Here is a 19,217-nt window from a genome sequence, read left to right on the forward strand (position 1 = left end):
TCCAGTTGATGGGTGGAGCTTACACATTGCGTAACATATCCGTGATGCTAACAAGAGAATCAGTTTTTTCATTCTGGAAGTGTAGGTCATAGAGGATGCCAAGATTCAGCCCGAGTTGTTCTGCTTGCGTCTGTGAAATGCACTAATAAAAACCTCTTCAAAAAGTGTGGCTATGAGGCAACAGCATATTTTATTTCATTTCCTCTTTTATACACTATTTTGAAAAGAAAACACATTGAATAAATACAAATTTAGAAAGCAACAGATTTTCACTGTATTCTCACAGCAACACATGGTTACTTTTATGGAGCTCTCTCAGGACTAGCAGAGGGATTCGTTTTTGCAGAACCCACCCTAAAGCAGACTTGAGCCACACACTGCAATGGAACACTTAAGACTGGGCATGCAGATGTTGAACCCTACCCCTTTTACAGACACAGAGAGAATGGATTGGCACACTGAGAGACGTTAAGAACATCTAGAAACACCCGAGGGAAGGAAAAGAAATATCTATATACACAAAGAATAAATAAAGAGAAATTAGGTCCAACACAACTTCACTGTACAGATATGTCCACTGGATGTGACCAACCTCTTTCCAGCTCAGCCTCACGTAACCCTTTGACCATCAGCCCCACCCACGATAAATTCAAATATAATATAGTACAACATGGGATGTTCACCAACAGCAGATTGCACCATTTACAATGTTACAAACAAACACAAAATATCATCCAGTGCCTGGCCTATCAGTGTTCAGCGTTCATAGTAAGGCAGGATACAGCAGAGATCTTTGTATCCAGTCAGTGAGTTGTACAACAGGTAGTCCGGCTTGCGTTGACAGTGGTTTTATAAAGTAAACTCCACTCCTGTAGTGTTCAACATTTTGGCAGATGTAGAGTGGCAAAAAAAAGAGTACGGGTTGGATCAGAGCGCAGAGGAAAAGCCAAGAAGGGTGTCAGTAGTATATTACAAATTTTCCCGGGAACTTTCTCTATCAGCCTTTATGGCCGATGTTTCATCCAGGCGTTGCAAATGAGAAAAACAGAGCTGCTTACACGGACTAAGGAGGCAGGAGCAAAGATCCAAGATGCAGGGTCCAGGATCTGGACCGTCTACTTGAGGATTGACGAGGTGAAAGGGATAGATGCTATCTGACTTCCAAACAGTCCAGGTACTCCTGGGCCAGGTCATAGCAGAACCGGTACTGTTCCTGGAAACAAAACAGAGGCTTGTTTTTTCATATCATGATTATTAAATATTGTTATGCAATTAAAGTGGTTACATCTAGACTATTTTCTTGCACTGAATGAGATAAACAGTGCTTGGCCATGTCAAACATACAGTAATGTGATAACTCAATAACGTGTTATTCTTATCATATTTCTCTGTAAACATACTGTTTGAAAAGTTATTTTACAAACAAATTAGCTGAAACAAGTTGGGAATGTATGCATTTCCAATCAACTCAGACTACGTTCAACTCGAGATAGGCACGTGCATGAGTAGACAAAGTAAGTCATCATCAATGACACTGTGATTTACCACAGTAACATGTAAATAAAAACCAGACTGGCCAATATAATCCAGTGGTCATGAAAAACAGGAGAGATTTTAATCAGTTTGGTCCACTCTGTCATCATTAAAGAGAGAATAAAATTTTGATATAAAATATACATATTTTTATACTGTTTTTAGTTATCATTTAGGGTTAGGGTTGAATTTTGAATTGAAAGCTATGATCCAATAGGAACAACATGTAGGCGACGGAAACAGAAGATGTGGGTGGCTGTAGCTCAGGTGGTAGAGCAGGTCATCTACTGATCGGAAGGTTGGTGGTTCGATTCCCGGCTTCCCCTAGTCTGCATGCCAAATGTCCTTGGGCAAGATACTAACCCGAAATTGCTCTCCGATGCATTCATCGGAGTATGTGTGTGAATGACAGTTAGTTGTGCTTGTGTGAATGGGTGAATGCACAAGTTGTGTAAAGCGCTTTGAGTGCTCAGAAGAGTGGAAAAGCGCTATATAAGAACTAGTCCATTTACCAAAAATCAGGAGAAACAGATCAGACAAAGTTTATTTATAAATCTGTGGTTTTAGTTACCAGAGTTTAAATTCAAACGCGTTTATGTTTTTTCTTTATAATTCTTCAGTAGAAATCTAACGTACTGATGGTAATGTAGTAACCTAATGTTTTTCTTTCTTTTCCAATACGAAATGTCATTATTTCTTCCCTCACTGGTTAAAAATGCTTTTAGCCCCAACCCCCCACCGATGCCCATCAACAGGTTTTCTTTATAGAGTCTGTTACCCCGGTAACAGAGAGAGTTTAAGTGAACTCTTTCCAGAACAGAAAAATAGGAGTTTCCCCTCATCTCAGGGTTAACAAAATCAGAGCTATTAGCTAAACCTTCCTAGAATAGTCCCAAAGTCTCCTCCTTGTTGCTTACCATTGTCTCCACCATGTTTGGCTTAGAGTTGCGCAGCGTCTTGGCAGCAAAGAACACATCCACAATGCTGTGGTGTCGAATCATTTCCAGGATCATGGTGCAAGCACAGAAAGTACCGCTTCGACCGCCGCCATTCCTACTCCAGAAGGAATGAACAAAGACACACACAGAAAATAGAAGCATAAAGACATGAGTGACCTAATAAAGATGTGGTAGAGCAACTCACACAGCCTCTCAGAGGGGGAGCTACAGAGTGAAATGTCACAGTTTGACTGACCGCAGATCAAGCATGCTGCCAGAAAAAGGCCAGCCGGCAGTCATGCAAGATGAATATCTGAGTAAAGTTCTCATTAAAATACAGGAGCTGGGATTTAATCAGATATTAAATGTCTTACACATAGCCTGATCTCCAGAGAACAAAGGCCCTGACATGAGGATAGGGGACAGTAATTATGCGGCGCTGCTGCCATATTTATTGGATAATATTTCTTCAGCAAAACTGAAATTTAACTGTTAAGAAAAGAACTTTCTGTAACCATTTAAAGAAAAAGTAGCAAAGCGAACAATGTGAATGTAAGCTGTCATTACTCGCAGTACGGACTACTTAAGGTCAAACATTCAGAAATTCAGCCTTCAACAGAGTCTGAAAGAGACTGAGAACCTCAGCCTTTTAGACATGAAAACCTAGACCTGCTGTACTCATAATGCGAATGCTTGAATCCAGTAAATACTTTAAAAGTGCATAGACAAATAAATGAAGTAAAATTTCCTTTTGCATGATGGAAATTACATGCACAGCACTGTGAAAAAGTGTTCACCCTCTCCCTAATTTATTTCATTTCATTTTTGTAAATTTTTTGTAATAAAACAAATGCAATATTAGACTTAAATTAAAAAAAAATTAAATTAAAAAGAATTACTCCCTGTTTGTGACAATGAGTCTTTCACATTGCAAGTGATCCAGGTCCTGAAGCAGGTACTCACATGGTGCCTTTATTTAGCGCTTTGCTAGTCATTGTACATATATTCAGAGCGTACTGTGTACTCTACATCCATGGCCAATTTAAAATTAGTTAACCTAACGTGCGTATCTTCGGACTATGGGAGGAAGCTAAAGCACCTGCATGGTGAACATACAAACTTCACACAGCAGGCGTTTTAACCAGGAACTGTGGTGCTGTGATGCAACCTTCACTATCTTTCTACCCAGTGCTGGTACAAAGCAAACAACCCCAAGTGCTTATTGTAGCAATGATAGCTAAATTAAAGAAACAGAATGGATGGTGCAGGTGTATGTAAGCAGACTCACAGGCAATGAACAATGGTGCGTCCTTCCCCACACTCCCTCTGCCAGTTGTGAACCTGAGCCAAAAGGCTAAGGAAGGCTTTCTTGGAGTCGGGCACATCACGGTATGGAGACCAGCGCAGGAACTGGAAGTGACGCACAACAAGCTGGCCCTCCTGAAGCTGCACAGGAGAGAAGCAGAAAAAGGAAAAAGCTTCATCATGCATGCTTCACACACTACAAACCCATTCAGAAACATATGTGCTTATCAGCCAGAGGCAATTCTGTCAGCTCTCAGACCTGTTCTGCTTCTGTACTTTTCTATTAGGAGGTTGTTAAAAACACATCAAACTCAGTTATCAACAAAAATGTAAACATAGTTTAGAAGCCATCAGATTTCATATATTCAATACATTCCTACCAAGCAGCACTAACCAAATCTTTTGAATTTAAAGTTACATTTGCACCTAAATAAAATATGCAAACGTTTTTGGTTTTAATTATCTCTGAGGCTGTTAGTAAAATCACAAACGGTCACTTGATCCATTAATATAAAAATATTGATTGGTGCAGCTTTAAAAGCATATTTTATTAGCGTATTTGATGGCTACTTGAATGTTTGACCTCACCAAAGCCCAGGCTATGTCCAAAAATACAGTTTCAACATTTCAGGGTCAAAGGTGTGTTTAACTGAAATTGTACACAACCTTTTTTTAAAAATGAAAGAAAATGTAGAGGATACTAAAACATTGCTTTATAGTGTTTTTAGTGAAGAAGAACTCCATAAGGAACCTTTAATTTTAAGGAATGCAAGAAGTAACGATGCCTCTGTTGTGAGGTAGAAGCGCATCACAAATAAGATCATGTTTGGTAACATGTAGGACCTGTGCTATCTACTGGACAATAGAATACCTTCTTAGGACAGAGTTTAACGGTGTCTTGCTCTGGTGTTTCTGTCTTCTCCGGATCCTGTGGAGCGCATGTGGGAACAGTTTCTGACATGATGTTAAGATAATTGAGGGGCCGAGTGGGATACTGAAGTAACAGGGGAGGTTAACACTACTGTGAGCTAAAGACAAGAGACACATCTGCTTCTGAAAGCACCTACAGAGGATTGTTGAGGATCTACTGAGGTCAAAGGATAGGAGGTGCAACTGCTGCTACAGGTCATGCTAAGCTACTCAGACAACACTCATGCACATGAGCAAACACAAAGACTCACTACTGGTAACACAAATATTTCATTCATACTCAAATGTTGGATATGGTCAAAATAAAAAAAAAAAACTTTTTTAAAGTAATATTTGATTGTTAAAATCTCTTTCAGTATTGTATAATTGCTCAAATAAAACAAAAACTGCTTATTAAATAGGTCTCAGGACCACATGCAGCAAATGACTCCGACCGCTGAGAAGAACAAAATCAAGCTGGGACCTAGGTCACCGTTCAGAATTATTATATGTGTGTCAGGCTTCAGTTATCCTCTTGAAAATAAATGAATTGATTGGGTGCCAGGAACTACAGCTGCAAAAAAAGTTGTCTGCTGAGGTAGGGCTGGATCAAGTGTTTTTGTCCATGTTCAATGTTAAAGTAAAAACATGTCATTTGATAAGAAAATTAGATGTTTAAACAGCAATTTTAGAAATTAAGTCTGTCAAAATGACAAATCAAGGGAACCGAGAGACATGCAGGGTTTACACTTGGATCTTAATGTTTCTGATTCTGTACAGGAAAGAAAACGGAGGGAAAGCAATTAAACCCATTCATTAAGTCAAGTCAGAGAAAATAGTTTGGACACTGGGGAGAAGTTAAATAGTTTGGAAGTGTAGAAACCAGCAGTATCTCTCCATTCTGTTGCTGCCTTGTCATGGTAATTCATGACATACAAAATAACAGAAACATATTTGAAATCTCAAACCCAAAAACCTTTAGAGATTTATGTAAGGCCTGCCTGATGCCACTCAGTTGTGTGCATGTAGAAATACAGGGCTTATAGGAAAGGTGGGCTGCCTGAGTGGAAATTCTAAGTCTTTCTCAAGATAATAAAATGCAGGGTTTTACTCTAATGATCGACACATATACCTAATCTAACCTAATATATCTATAAGTCTTGATTCTATAATGTAGTGACTGAAGAAAACCACTGGCATTTAGCCTCATTGTGGACTTCTAGAAGAACCAAAACAGGAGGACAGTTGTTGATTTGCAATATCAGGTACCGGTATATATCTGTAGCTTTCCCCGTGTTTCTCTGTTACCTCCACCTGCATCTCATTCTCACTCTGTTTGTCACTCCCAGTGTATGTAAACTCTAGTCCTGTGTTCCACTTTGTAAACTCATCCGTTGTATATTCCTTACTCAGGGCCCTATTCCAAGAAGTAGGTTTAACTAACAGCTCCAAGCTTGGTGACCCCAAATGAGGAGAACTTTGAATTTTCTGTTCCTGAAAGAGAGTTAAGCTTAGTGGAGTACATGCTGTGAACCCTGTACTAGTGATTTCAACATACCCAGAGTATGTTTCTTTATCTGGATTCACTTAACATAACACTGGTGTTTATTAGGATAAGTGGTCACACAAACACAAACCCATAGGGGGAACCCAGGGTTCCCCCTATGGGTTTGTCTGGGATAGCTAAGCATAGGGGGAACCCTGGGTTCCCCCTATGCTTAGCTATCCCAGACTGTGTGAATGGCATCGCTCTAAAAGCTCTACAGCTGTGGAAAACCTACCACAAAGCCTCTACAACAGTTGTCCACATCCAAACTCATGACTTAAAATATCATTAATCAGAGACCCTCAAAAAAGACTTGTGGGCCTTCTATGGCCACTTGAAAGCAGCGTATCATCTGTTTGCTGACACCCCCCTATTAGTGTTGTGAAGTTCAGCTGTCTGTGTGAGTTTCACATCTGGCTTAAGGGCTTCTGCAGGAATAATGACATCCCCTTTGTGGACAACTTCACATCATTCCTCAACCTACGTGAACCTTTTAAAGCAAAATGATCTTCACCCAAATGACGGGGATTCAAGTATTCTGACCACAAATATTGATCTAAGCCTTCACTTGTGACTTCTACAGCATGACGGTGGAAGACTCCCGCTAACCCCTGCTCCATTACAGGTACAGTTATTTTCTTACCATTAATATTAGATAGATTTTCACCAGATAAATTGCACATCTGCTGTTCTACCACTACAACACCAAGTTTTTAGGTCTCAAGGTCAGCCACTTCAACTTCACCAATGCCTGTGATTATAAGGCACAGATGGAAAAACCCACATTGACCATATTTCTACAGCCAGGTTTAATAATCTTACTGTACCATGTAAGTGTCAGCCACTGAAGCTCGTCTCTCCTGCAGTTATCGGTTTTTGTAAAAATAGATATCTTAACTAGTAAATCATTTGTTTATAATGGGTTTGTGGCCTGCAGTATCTGTTTCAGTTGGTTTGAACCAGGGCCCTGCTGGTTTCAGGGAATTTTAGTCACCCAACTACAAATTCTTGAATTCTTGATTCTGAGACTGTCAGGCAAACTAATGCTCTTGTAAACTAAGAGCATTAGTTTACAAGAATAATTTAAACTGTATTTAATTTTACTCATGATTCATTTCACACTTGCCAAGTCACTGCTTTTCAAAATTCAGTGTGAATATCCATTTTGCCTTATTGTTATCTACCAAACTCTTAAATATGGTAATATTTCTGAATTAATTCTCTAATCTGCTTGCATCTGTTGCTGTTAAATTTAAGAAAAATATATTTTGTTAGGTGTGATTAATTTACACATTGATGATCCCTGTAACTGCACTGCCAGAGATTTCAAATATTCTCAATATTTCAAAGTCATTTAACTTAGCACATCAGTTAAATGACTAATAAGGACATAATGGTGGACGTACACTGGATCTGGTCTTTACTCTCATTATATCAATAAACTCCCTGAGAGTGTCTGAATCATTGTCTGATCACAAATGTATAATTTCTGACACTTTTACAGTCAGTCTTGTCTTCCCAGAACATTTTGCTACAGGGAGTGCAGAATTATTAGGCAAATGAGTATTTTGTCCACATCATCCTCTTCATGCATGTTGTCTTACTCCAAGCTGTATAGGCTCGAAAGCCTACTACCAATTAAGCATATTAGGTGATGTGCATCTCTGTAATGAGAAGGGGTGTGGTCTAATGACATCAACACCCTATATCAGGTGTGCATAATTATTAGGCAACGTCCTTTCCTTTGGCAAAATGGGTCAAAAGAAGGACTTGACAGGCTCAGAAAAGTCAAAAATAGTGAGATATCTTGCAGAGGGATGCAGCAGTCTCAAAATTGCAAAGCTTCTGAAGCGTGATCATCGAACAATCAAGCGTTTCATTCAAAATAGTCAACAGGGTCGCAAGAAGTGTGTGGAAAAACCAAGGCGCCAAATAACTGCCCATGAACTGAGAACAGTCAAGCGTGCAGCTGCCAAGATGCCACTTGCCACCAGTTTGGCCATATTTCAGAGCTGCAACATCACTGGAGTGCCCAAAAGCACAAGGTGTGCAATACTCAGAGACATGGCCAAGGTAAGAAAGGCTGAAAGACGACCACCACTGAACTAGACACACAAGCTGAAACGTCAAGACTGGGCCAAGAAATATCTCAAGACTGGTTTTTCTAAGGTTTTATGGACTGATGAAATGAGAGTGAGTCTTGATGGGCCAGATGGATGGGCCCGTGGCTGGATTGGTAAAGGGCAGAGAGCTCCAGTCCAACTCAGATGCCAGCAAGGTGGAGGTGGAGTACTGGTTTGGGCTGGTACCATCAAAGATGAGCTTGTGGGGCCTTTTCGGGTTGAGGATGGAGTCAAGCTCAACTCCCAGTCCTACTGCCAGTTTCTGGAAGACACCTTCTTCAAGCAGTGGTACAGGAAGAAGTCTGCATCCTTCAAGAAAAACATGATTTTCATGCAGGACAATGCTCCATCACACGCGTCCAAGTACTCCACAGCGTGGCTGGCAAGAAAGGGTATAAAAGAAGAAAAACTAATGACATGGCCACCTTGTTCACCTGATCTGAACCCCATTGAGAACCTGTGGTCCATCATCAAATGTAAGATTTACAAGGAGGGAAAACAGTACACCTCTCTGAACAGTGTCTGGGAGGCTGTGGTTGCTGCTGCACGCAATGTTGATGGTGAACAGATCAAAACACTGACAGAATCCATGGATGGCAGGCTTTTGAGTGTCCTTGCAAAGAAAGGTGGCTATATTGGTCGCTGATTTGTTTTTGTTTTGTTTTTGAATGTCAGAAATGTATATTTGTGAATGTGGAGATGTTATATTGGTTTTACTGGTAAAAATAAATAATTGAAATGGGTATATATTTGTTTTTTGTTAAGTTGCCTAATAATTATGCACAGTAATAGTCACCTGCACACACAGATATCCCCCTAAAATAGCTAAAACTAAAACCAAACTAAAAACTACTTCCAAAAACATTCAGCTTTGATACTAATGAGTTTTTTGGGTTCATTGAGAACATGGTTGTTGTTCAATAATACAATTATTCCTCAAAAATACAACTTGCCTAATAATTCTGCACTCCCTGTAGTTTGATTAACAATAATATGCACAATCCAAGGTTCTTGTTCAACACAATGACACATTTTTATATTTTCTATCTATGAAAAAAAATTCTGAACGTTTTTGTTACCAAGATTAACTATAGCAAGTCACAGTTTAGTTCTGTTTTTGTGCAACCTGCCCAACAGTTACCCACTACCCACTTCTGTTTTTCAGGTTTTATCTGATTTTCACAACAGATCTCATTGATATAGTCCCACACATGCACACTTCTTCCGGCCCAGCTGACATTATCCCTCCTAAATTGATTAAAGAGGTTTTACCTGTCATCTCCGCTTGACTTCTCTCTATTATAAACAATTCCCTTTTATCTGGCTGCAATCCAGACTACTTTAACCCTGCCAGTGTCTTCCCTCTGCTTAAAAAACCCTTCATAGACGCCACTAATTTACAGATTTACAGGCCCATTTCCAAACTGCCATGTTTTTCAGAAATGTTTGTGAAAGTTGAGGCTCATCAGCTTCTTCAGCTGGTTCAGGGAAACAACATTCATTTCATTGATAGCACAATTAGCGTAGAATTAGTTTATGCACAAATTGAATATATAGCATCCACAATTACAATGTACGCGACCACTTTTAAAATCACATACTAAAGAATATAAAAATTGCTTCAAAGGTTGCTGCAGCTGCTTTTTAAAAACATTAAAAAAATTTTAAAAAAAAAATCATTAGGCGGTGATTTCATACCCACTGATCTCTTACCTCAAAATTAACCTGCTCCAAAGCAGGTTTGGTGTGGAGTGTAAGTTACCATGGTAATGCAACCTGGTAAGAAGTGAGCCACCCTGTAATACTGACCCAGAAATAAACCTGAACTTGAAAAGTGAGTATATCCATCCCTGTGTGTGGGATTTTTGTCATGATGGAACAGGATGTTACAGAACAGCTTGGCACTGACTATCAGATATAGGCCTTTGGATGTTGAACAAAACAAACTGTACTGGTATACTGGATTCTTGTCATCAGTAAATGGCTCTCGACACAAAGGTGGTTGTTAGAGATTCTTGAAAACTTCAACATGGTCCCTCCAACCCACATAGCAAAATTGTTATGGCTCGGATCTGGCCAACACAATGTGCTTACACATGGCCCACATACCGCAAAGAATGACGGCCCTTTGGTGGTCCAGATCTGGTTTGCCAGGGTTGGCCCACACATGGGCCAGCACAAGGTCAGTTGCAGACACACTGACGGCCCTGTGCTGGCCCAGAACAGTTTCAGCTCTGGCCCCAAATGTCAGCCTAATGTGTACCACACATATAATAACAACATGTGCTGGAACAAAATAGTGCAAAAGTAACATGACAAATCTCCCTTGAGACAGTGAATGGACTGATTCTAATGTAGTGCTTTTCTACTCTCCTGGATTACTCACAGTGCTCTATACAACATGCCACATTCACCCAATCTCACACTTTCTCTAAACTGAGCGCTTCCTAACTACATTCACATTCAGTCACACTCTTGACATGCAGATTGGAGGAGCCAGGGATCGAACTAGCTAACCTTCCAATCAGTAGGTGACCTGCTCTACTTCCTGAGCTACAGCCACCCAGTGGTAAACATGACTAAACCTTCACGAGGTTTTGGATAAAGTGTACACTCACAAACCTGTCAAACCTGCATTTGAAACGTTGGCTACTATAGCAGTATAGTATTGCAACATGGCATTTGGATCTTCTAACTAAAACAGGAAAATAGGAACATAAATAGTGCCATCATTGCCAGACCTGGCCCACATCTGGTTGACACACACCCTGCCATGACACCAGTCAGTCAGAAGTGCCAGCTTGGGCAGGCCTGTTTTCTATGAGCCTGGGCCACATAAACCAAAGCACAATTGGGCCAGATGTGGCATGCCATCACATAGACAGTGCCATTTATGCCAGGCCTGGCCCATATCTGGATGACATACCACTTACCATGCCAGAAGTCAGCCAGCAGTGCCGGCTTGACACCACTGACTGCTATGTGGGAATAGTGCATGTAATGCAAGTCCTAACATCAACTTATGGAATGTGGCTCCCATTGTTGTGCATTACTGTGTCATGTTTGCTCATGTAAAGCAGGAACAATATCAGAACTCCTATAACTGTAGAAGAGCAGAAATGTGCTCCTCAAACTAAATATTAATATACTGACTTTATAGCAGTTTCCCAGGTAAGAAGCTGAAATTGGTCTAAAATGTTAAGATTCTTTTTTCCTAAGCTGATTTGCAAAACTGTTGCAAACACAGTTTGCTGTTTCCACGTTATTGATTTTTCATAGCTAGACTTAGTTTTCTTAGTATAATCTGTCTCCTGATTCATACTCATTCAAATATCACCGAGTAGGCCTGGGCATCACTATGATGGTTTTTGTTATGGTGGTTCCACCTACCCGAGTTATATTCTGAACCCGGAAGAGACGGATTATAACATCATCGTCAGCTGTCCTGGACAGAAGCTCCACGGTCATGGGTCCAAACTGCTGCAGCCCAGGTTCAGGCCAGTACTGCAGACAAGGCTGAGACGAGAAAGGAGGCAAGAAGAGAAGGGAGCAGGTCATTAGCCCACACTTGCTTGAGGCAGTGCAAATAATTATGTCAGCACCCAGTGATGGTGAAGCCAGTAACAAGACACCTGAGTATTGACAGGAGAGACAATTAGCCTAAATGACAATGATTATCTACAAATGGCAACTGTGAATTAAATGAGCAAAAAAACAAACCACTCGTCAGCGGGAACAATCCTTCACATAAGCAGCGGTCACCTAGCTTGAATTATTCATGAGTCCCAATCATTACCATTTGTACATTATAAATTAATGGAGTAAGAGACCTTGGCTGTGCCCGGGAGAGATAAACAGGAAGTTAGCTGAGAGGTTGGACGCTCACAAAAGACAAGGTCTCCTATCACTGCCACTTCAAAAGCGCATCCCCTGGCCAAGTGGGAGTGGGGGGGGGGGCACACACAGGGGAGCAAGCGCTGTCATATGGACGTATTCTGCAGTGACTTTGGGGTTGAGCAGATCCTTAGAGTAGGAAGTGATAACGGCATTTCACACTGACAGAAGGGTATTAACCGGTGACATTGGGCAGGAGGGGCGATAAATATTTATACATCCAGGCAGGAGACAGGCAGCTCCAAGTTAAGAGGACAAATTGAGTGAGTGTGTGTTGGAGGGTCAAACTGTTAATCCACTGGTAGTGAGACGAGGAGGAAGACGAAGAAGAAGAAGAGAGTGACAGAGAAAAAAAGACAGGTTGCAGCTGACAGGCATAGTGGAAATGGTGAGCAGGAACAAGACATGACACGGTGACAGAGGAGCGATAGCGAGACAGCAGAACAAACCCACGCATGAGCAAACATGGGCCCAAACGATAAGAACGTGTTAATGCAGTGACGGGCTGTGTAAATGAATTGGATGGCATGAACAGAGGATTGAAGCTTTGTGCAGATGACCTCTCCAAACTGTGTGTGACTCACATTCATATCTTCTTTTAAAGGAAAAGAGGATAAGAATGACATGTTGACGCTGTTAGTGTCCACGCACTATATTAAAAAGAAAGCCTTGTAAGCAGTAATCTTTGTTTTGCTAAGATTTTTAAATACAGGCTTCCCAGCTGTGACTACAAGTAGTGCTGGAGCCTGTTTTATGGATACATGTTCTTTTTATTTATTAGCTGACAATATAAGGAGTGTCAGCATGGCAAATGACAAACACTCTATTTCTGTGATTTCAGTTTTAGCAGTGCTCATTTTTAAACAGTAAAACAAATCATTATATTCGATATAAGCAATCATCGAGTTTTAGTTTGTGATGTCATTTCCAAATGGAATTGATAGAGCTGATTGCAGCATTCCTGTTTATTGTATTTATCTGAATGCTACTCAGATAGAATATTTTGTCTTTCTTTTGACTGGTGACTTTATTGTTTTTTATCTATTTATTCATTTTATTTGTGACACATTATACCATTAAACGAATGAGCTATGGCCAGCAGTTTTTCAGGTCCGCTCAGAAGGAAATACAAAAGAGTAGGAAAAAGTAAAAGGTCCTGAAAGAGGTCTGAAAAGGGGCACTTCCTGCTATTCATGCTCCCCTGATGCTACACTCTGAATTTCCTCCGCAAATCACAATATCGGTGCTGTGGGACTGATTTAACTGCAAAATGACACAGGCAGCAGGCAACCTCGCTTTCAATGGAAAACAAAAATCTGGCAACCAGTTGAGTCAAGTCTGCTGCAAAGAGACGTGTTGCAGATGAGTTGTACTCATCAGTGCAGATGAACTCAGAATGACTGCAGTCTGTCTGCATTTTTAAACTAGATGATAATTATTTGCAAACCTGCTTGAAAGTAATTTCAGTCAGTCAAGTTGGATTCTTTAGAGTCAGACGGCCTCCCACCAGGTAAACTGTGCAGTTGCCTTACAATCGAAAATGGTTGCCCAGAGTTTGAGCGGGCAAAACCCTCCATATCTGGACACTGCAACTACTTGCAATTGGTCTCTGACAGCAAAGAAATTCAGTGTAACAACCAATTGTTTCTAGATGCACATTCTATTTTTTTCTAGTGTTACTGAGCCATTGATCAAACAGTTTTTTCCTCAGCTTGTCTTATATTGCATTGGGGGGAACCTGCTCTTAACCTCCTAGGACCTGGCGTCCACATATGTGGACATCACATTTTGGGTTGTCTAGACCAAAATACAAAATTTTGCTCTACAAGGGCCTGATATCCACTTACAAGGACAATATTCTGCCACTGTTCTATCAAAATTTAAAATGAATGTTCTTATATGTGGATCTAATTTTTCTCAGAAACAAAAATCAGGTAAAAGAAAATAATCAGGTAATTCTTTGTCTTTACATTCATCAGGTCCCAATCAGCCCAAATAGCAAAGAAAAATTAAAAATGCATGCCATGAAAGGGTTTGGGTCTTAGAACGTTAAGACTGGAAACCTTTTGAGAAACAATTCATCCACTTTCTTATCTAATTCAGGGTCACAGGGGGCTGTAGCCTATCCTTGTTGTCGTATGGTGAACCTAATATAGGCACAGCACAGAGCAGAAATGTCTTGCATACTACTTCAAAGGCCACCCTAAAAGTTTCTAAACCCCACGAGCACTAATTTCTTTGTAGGGTAAAATGATCTCTTCAAAAGCTCCCAGCGGAAAGAAACTGGATGTGCTGCTCCAATCTCCAGGATACCTCAGGTTGTTTTAGCTTTTTATTCATGGTGTGATCAGCTTTAAATACAATTGATGACATTACAGTGACATGAAAGAGTTTAAAACAATTTTACGGCAGCCTTGGCTCGCTAAAAAGCCCAATCCAATAAAATTGGGAATGACAGTTTGCATGCACTGGCTGGACGCTGATATGCTTGAATTTTGACAAGAGTGTCTGTTAGAATTATTTATCAAAGCAAAAATGCTTTTCACAACCCAAATTAAGTTCATCCATTGATTTATTTTTCTGAATGATGTAAATGTTTTAAATTTTGATGCATCTTTTAAAAATTTCGTTTGGAAAACAAGGTCACCAAGGTCCTTGAACTGCAGTATCTGAAATAGAAATGTTTCTCTCTTATATATAACAGTAAAAGTGCTCCTCATCTCTGCTGTTTGATTTCTGAGGTTGGAGGAAATGCTCCTTGCAAGCAGACTTAAAAGGGAGCTTGACAGCGCTTTAGTTATGTTGCTTTTTTCTGTTCTTTTTCTCTGCTCTTCAACTTAGTGCTTGCCTTGCAGTGCTTGGAAGTGGTAGAAAATTGGTCCTGGCATTCTTGTGACCCTGCATCTTCTTTAGATAATAAATACATTTCACAGGGTAAAAGCTGCACTGGTGGCAACAGTTAAACCCGACTGTGCTGAATAACAGAAAACATAAGATAAATTATATAGACACAAAATAAAGCCAAATGCCTCTGTTTTTGGACATAAAAGGGGTTTTTTTTGTATTCAGGTAAAAAGAAAATTCAGTATTGGAGTAATATGTATATTTGAGAGTATGCAACTGTATGGATTAATCAAAATCCTGCTGTATTGCAGATGTTCTCAGACAGTGAGACTTAATCGCCCATGGCTGAATTATAAGTTGTAAGCTGATGAGTTAGATATTAGAACTTAAGCTAATAATAAAATTACTTCCCCTTCCATAATATGTGTGAACGGTTCAGTCTCAGTCCCTTTTCTCTTACCCAGGCTGAGTTGGACTGGTTGAGCTGATTGAGCATCACCACAGAGGTGCAGCCGTAGTCATACACGAGCCTCCAGAAGTCGGTGGTTGTGCCAGGCAGTGGGTGTGGCGTCACCACAAAGGCAGCAGGCCGGAGGAAGCTGTCTGCGAGCGCTGCATTGATGTAGTTGCTGCTCTCTCCTTCTGTGGTGACGAGAAAGGCCAGTGAGCGGTCCGGGGGCAGCACATCCATGCTGCGGTTCTTCTCACGGTTCCGGGGCATCAGGGAGATGCTGCACTCCTCCACATCCAGGTGAGGAGTCACAGAGTTCAGAGTCTGGGGAGGAGGAGGAGGAGGAGGAGGACCGGGGAAGGTAAAGGAGAAAGGAGTGTGCAGAGAAGATAATTAGAAAGACGGGCGTGTGTTTGAGAATGTTTCCACATTCTAGATTGGGAGATAAAATGAAACACTAAGAATAAAGATTGTGATAAGAGGAGACAGACGCAGCAAAACAGAAATGGGATCAAAGAGGGATTGACAGAGGCAATGAAAATGTTCTCTGCTCAAGCAGCCTCACTGTCAATACCTGACAAGCATACCTATCTTAGAAAACTTTAAAACACATTCATTATCAGTTTAAACCCCCACAGGGTTTAATAGATAAAAACACATTTATTGCAATCTAATACACTACAAAAAGCATATTATCAAGGAATTGGAAATTGAAAGGGAACGATTATCTAAGCTGCCAGATAGCATTGTGAATGATGCCCCATTGGTTTAGATAAAATGAACAGAACTTGTAACCATAATATTGCATTTGGGGAACAAGTTGCCGTTATGAGCGGGGAGCCGCTACACAAAGGTCACCAATCAATAACACATGTATAAAGGAAAGCAACAATACTACATAAAGAACAAATACACAATGTGGATTTCAATCTCTGACGTAAAGCTTCTAGTGATTACTGAGTGATTTCGCACATCAACATGACGTCCAGATGAACAGGACTGACTTTCTGGGATACCCTCACCTGGACGATCGAGGATGCATACGAGCTGTTTGTTCGACTGATACAAAAATCAAGTGTTTTCTGTTTGGGAATGTGGTAGTGAGTGTTCAGACACCTCCATTGGAGTTTGTGATACTTTTAACTTTTAATAAGTAATTTAAAGTGCAAAGATTCTCAGGCAAGTTCAGAAGTGTCTTTTTTTCCAACTTCTAAGTGGGTTTAAATCTTTATGGGTGTTTTTTTTTTTCCTTTTGAATATTCATTTGCTGAACTGATTTAGGTGAGAAAAGGATCCAGAACACAGATTCAACAAATATGTGCCTCTGTAGACAACAAAAAAGTAAAAAGTGCTGATTCACTGTGATTCAGCTGATTTCACAACATGCATAACATGTGAATTTTAACTCTACCCCAGTTTGAAATGAAAAACGACGTCATCGTCTCTCAGTATTACCTGAAACTCCTCCTTCAGCTGCGAACTGTTGCTCTGTGAGTCGACCTTTAGCATTTCTTTGTAAGTGAGAGCAAACTCAGTCACAGGGATGGCAGTCTCTCCACACAGACAAGCCTCCAGAATGGCATCGTGGATGAAAACATACTGTTCCTGAAACACAAACAGAGGGTAACGCATTCCCGCTTTTCCCAAGTCACATAAAACCCCTCCGTCTCACCAAAGAGCCTCACTGTTAATTGCCCACTCGTCAAAAACAATGCTGAATTTAATTAATGCTGTTGACTAACAGTCAGAGCTGTTCAATACTCTTCACATTACTATGCCGACACTCGGGTATTGTTTCCAAGCAGAAAAAAGTGTCCATAAAATGGGGTAAAAAAGTCCAGCAAACACACATCAGAGGAGCTAAACACTGCCCACACGCACCATTTAAACAAGTCACGAGCTGTGCAATTAACGAGGAAACTAGGAAATCTGTTTTGATGTTCAACAAAACAACAGATCAAAGAGCTGAGGATACATTCATAATTACAGACATAAAACTGTCCCTCTTCCAACTTATTTATCATTTTTAATATGCTCTATAATTGTACTCATATTTAACTGGTAGACAAGCTGCAGCTAAGAGAAGAGATGAAATTAAAGGGAAATAAATACTATTGTTTGTGTATTTACTGTGCCGTCTCCTATTCCCGACTTATTAAGAAGAGAATGACGTTCCAACTTTTAATAGTTTTATTTATTGCGGTAATTAATGTCTTTCTCCCGCTTATTTATTTGAAGATTGTGAGTTCACTCTAAGCACACTTTGAATAAAAAAACTGTGAGTTGTGAGTTTATTTATACAATTAAAGCAAGGATTTTAGCAAATGAATGAATGATATTTGTCTTTAATAAAAGAAGTCTGACACTGGTCTTCTACACTAATGTAGCTGCTTCTTTGCTAATTCAACATAATTACATTTTTAAATATATACTCAGTGTAGAATCGTTTTTGCATGAAACAGTTACAGATAATATAATTAGTTAAAGACAATATTGCACATTTACATAATTAAATACATGTATAAACAGATGGGTGTATATGTGTATACATCATTTCCCTACATTTGGCTCCGTCAAAAGTTGGATAGACAGTATTTTATAGAAATAAATCAGAGCTATAATATATATACAGCAATGCCTTGAAGGTGGCTTTTTACTTACTTTACTTCTTCATATTAACAATCATTTACATTTTTTCTTTCTTCTTTAAAAACTAATTCTTCCCCATATTTTTATAAAAGTCAGACAGCACGATTAATCACTTAATTTGAGCTGTTGCAATGACTGAAAACACCTGAATTCAAAGATTAAAACCCATGACCCATCGCCTTTATCCATGCTACTTTTTTTGTCAGTTTGGCCTCAATCAGCACTATTGTAGAAAAAAAAAGGAAATGAAATGAAAAAACTATTTGTAATTTGTAAAGTTAGGCAGCTTTACAATGTTCTATCAATAATTAATATTACAGTTGAAACAAAAATGATTTATATTTATGAACTAATTGTGGTAAATATTTACTACTTATAGGCGGTATTCATAATCATCACCGTTTAAGGTGACTTCTAACTGATAAAATTGGATTTTTCAACTCAGTTTACTGTCCTAATATATGACATGCTACCACCAAACATTAGAAAATTTAATCCCAAAAGGTTGATTCTGTTCATCTGGATGTAACGTTTTCAGTGGGAGAAACGTTTCGTCACTCATCCAGGATACTTCTTCAGTCTCAGCTGACTGCAGGTTTCCCCATTCTTATAAACAGTCCATTTGCACAATGACTGAAACCAACCCACTGAAGGAACAATGGGATGCGAGGTCTGATCATTAATATGCAAATCCCACTGAAAACGTCAGGTCCAGATGAACAGAATTAACCTTTTGGGATTTATATCTCAACTGTTACATCAAAGACTGTGTGTGAACACCTCTACCTTCACCTGAATGCTGTTTCGGAGTCTCACCTTTATTGAAAAGAATACAGTTCTGATGTAAATGTGTGGAAGGAAAAAATACAAAAGATGGAAAATATGGGCCACCAGCAGCTTCCTGCCGGACTCAGCTGATCTATATGTCAGTGGATCTCCAACTTCCTAACTGGCAGACCACAGGCAGTAAGGATGGGCGGACATGTCTCAGCCTCCACCACTCTCAGCACTGGAGCCCCCCAGGG

General features: G+C 39.9%; 1 protein-coding gene across 1 annotated transcript in view; it reads right to left on the reverse strand.

The window, feature by feature from the left end:
* Nucleotides 1–207: 207 nt before the first annotated feature.
* The window catches only part of LOC102206411 (receptor-type tyrosine-protein phosphatase U-like), a 110,504-nt gene continuing 91,494 nt past the window's right edge, over nt 208–19,217 (reverse strand). Inside the window, exons 24-29 of the mRNA XM_005744723.1 lie at nt 16,999–17,148; nt 15,553–15,867; nt 11,745–11,870; nt 3,760–3,917; nt 2,451–2,586; nt 208–1,213 (exon numbers count right to left, since the gene is read on the reverse strand). Of these exons, the coding sequence (XP_005744780.1) occupies nt 1,151–1,213; nt 2,451–2,586; nt 3,760–3,917; nt 11,745–11,870; nt 15,553–15,867; nt 16,999–17,148 (948 nt within the window). The 3' untranslated portion in view covers nt 208–1,150. The remainder of the gene's footprint in view (nt 1,214–2,450; nt 2,587–3,759; nt 3,918–11,744; nt 11,871–15,552; nt 15,868–16,998; nt 17,149–19,217) is intronic.

The sequence above is a fragment of the Pundamilia nyererei genome, unplaced genomic scaffold (genome assembly GCF_000239375.1).
Source record: "Pundamilia nyererei isolate P.nyererei 1_Seehausen unplaced genomic scaffold, PunNye1.0 scaffold00148, whole genome shotgun sequence".
Lineage (NCBI taxonomy): Eukaryota > Metazoa > Chordata > Actinopteri > Cichliformes > Cichlidae > Pundamilia > Pundamilia nyererei.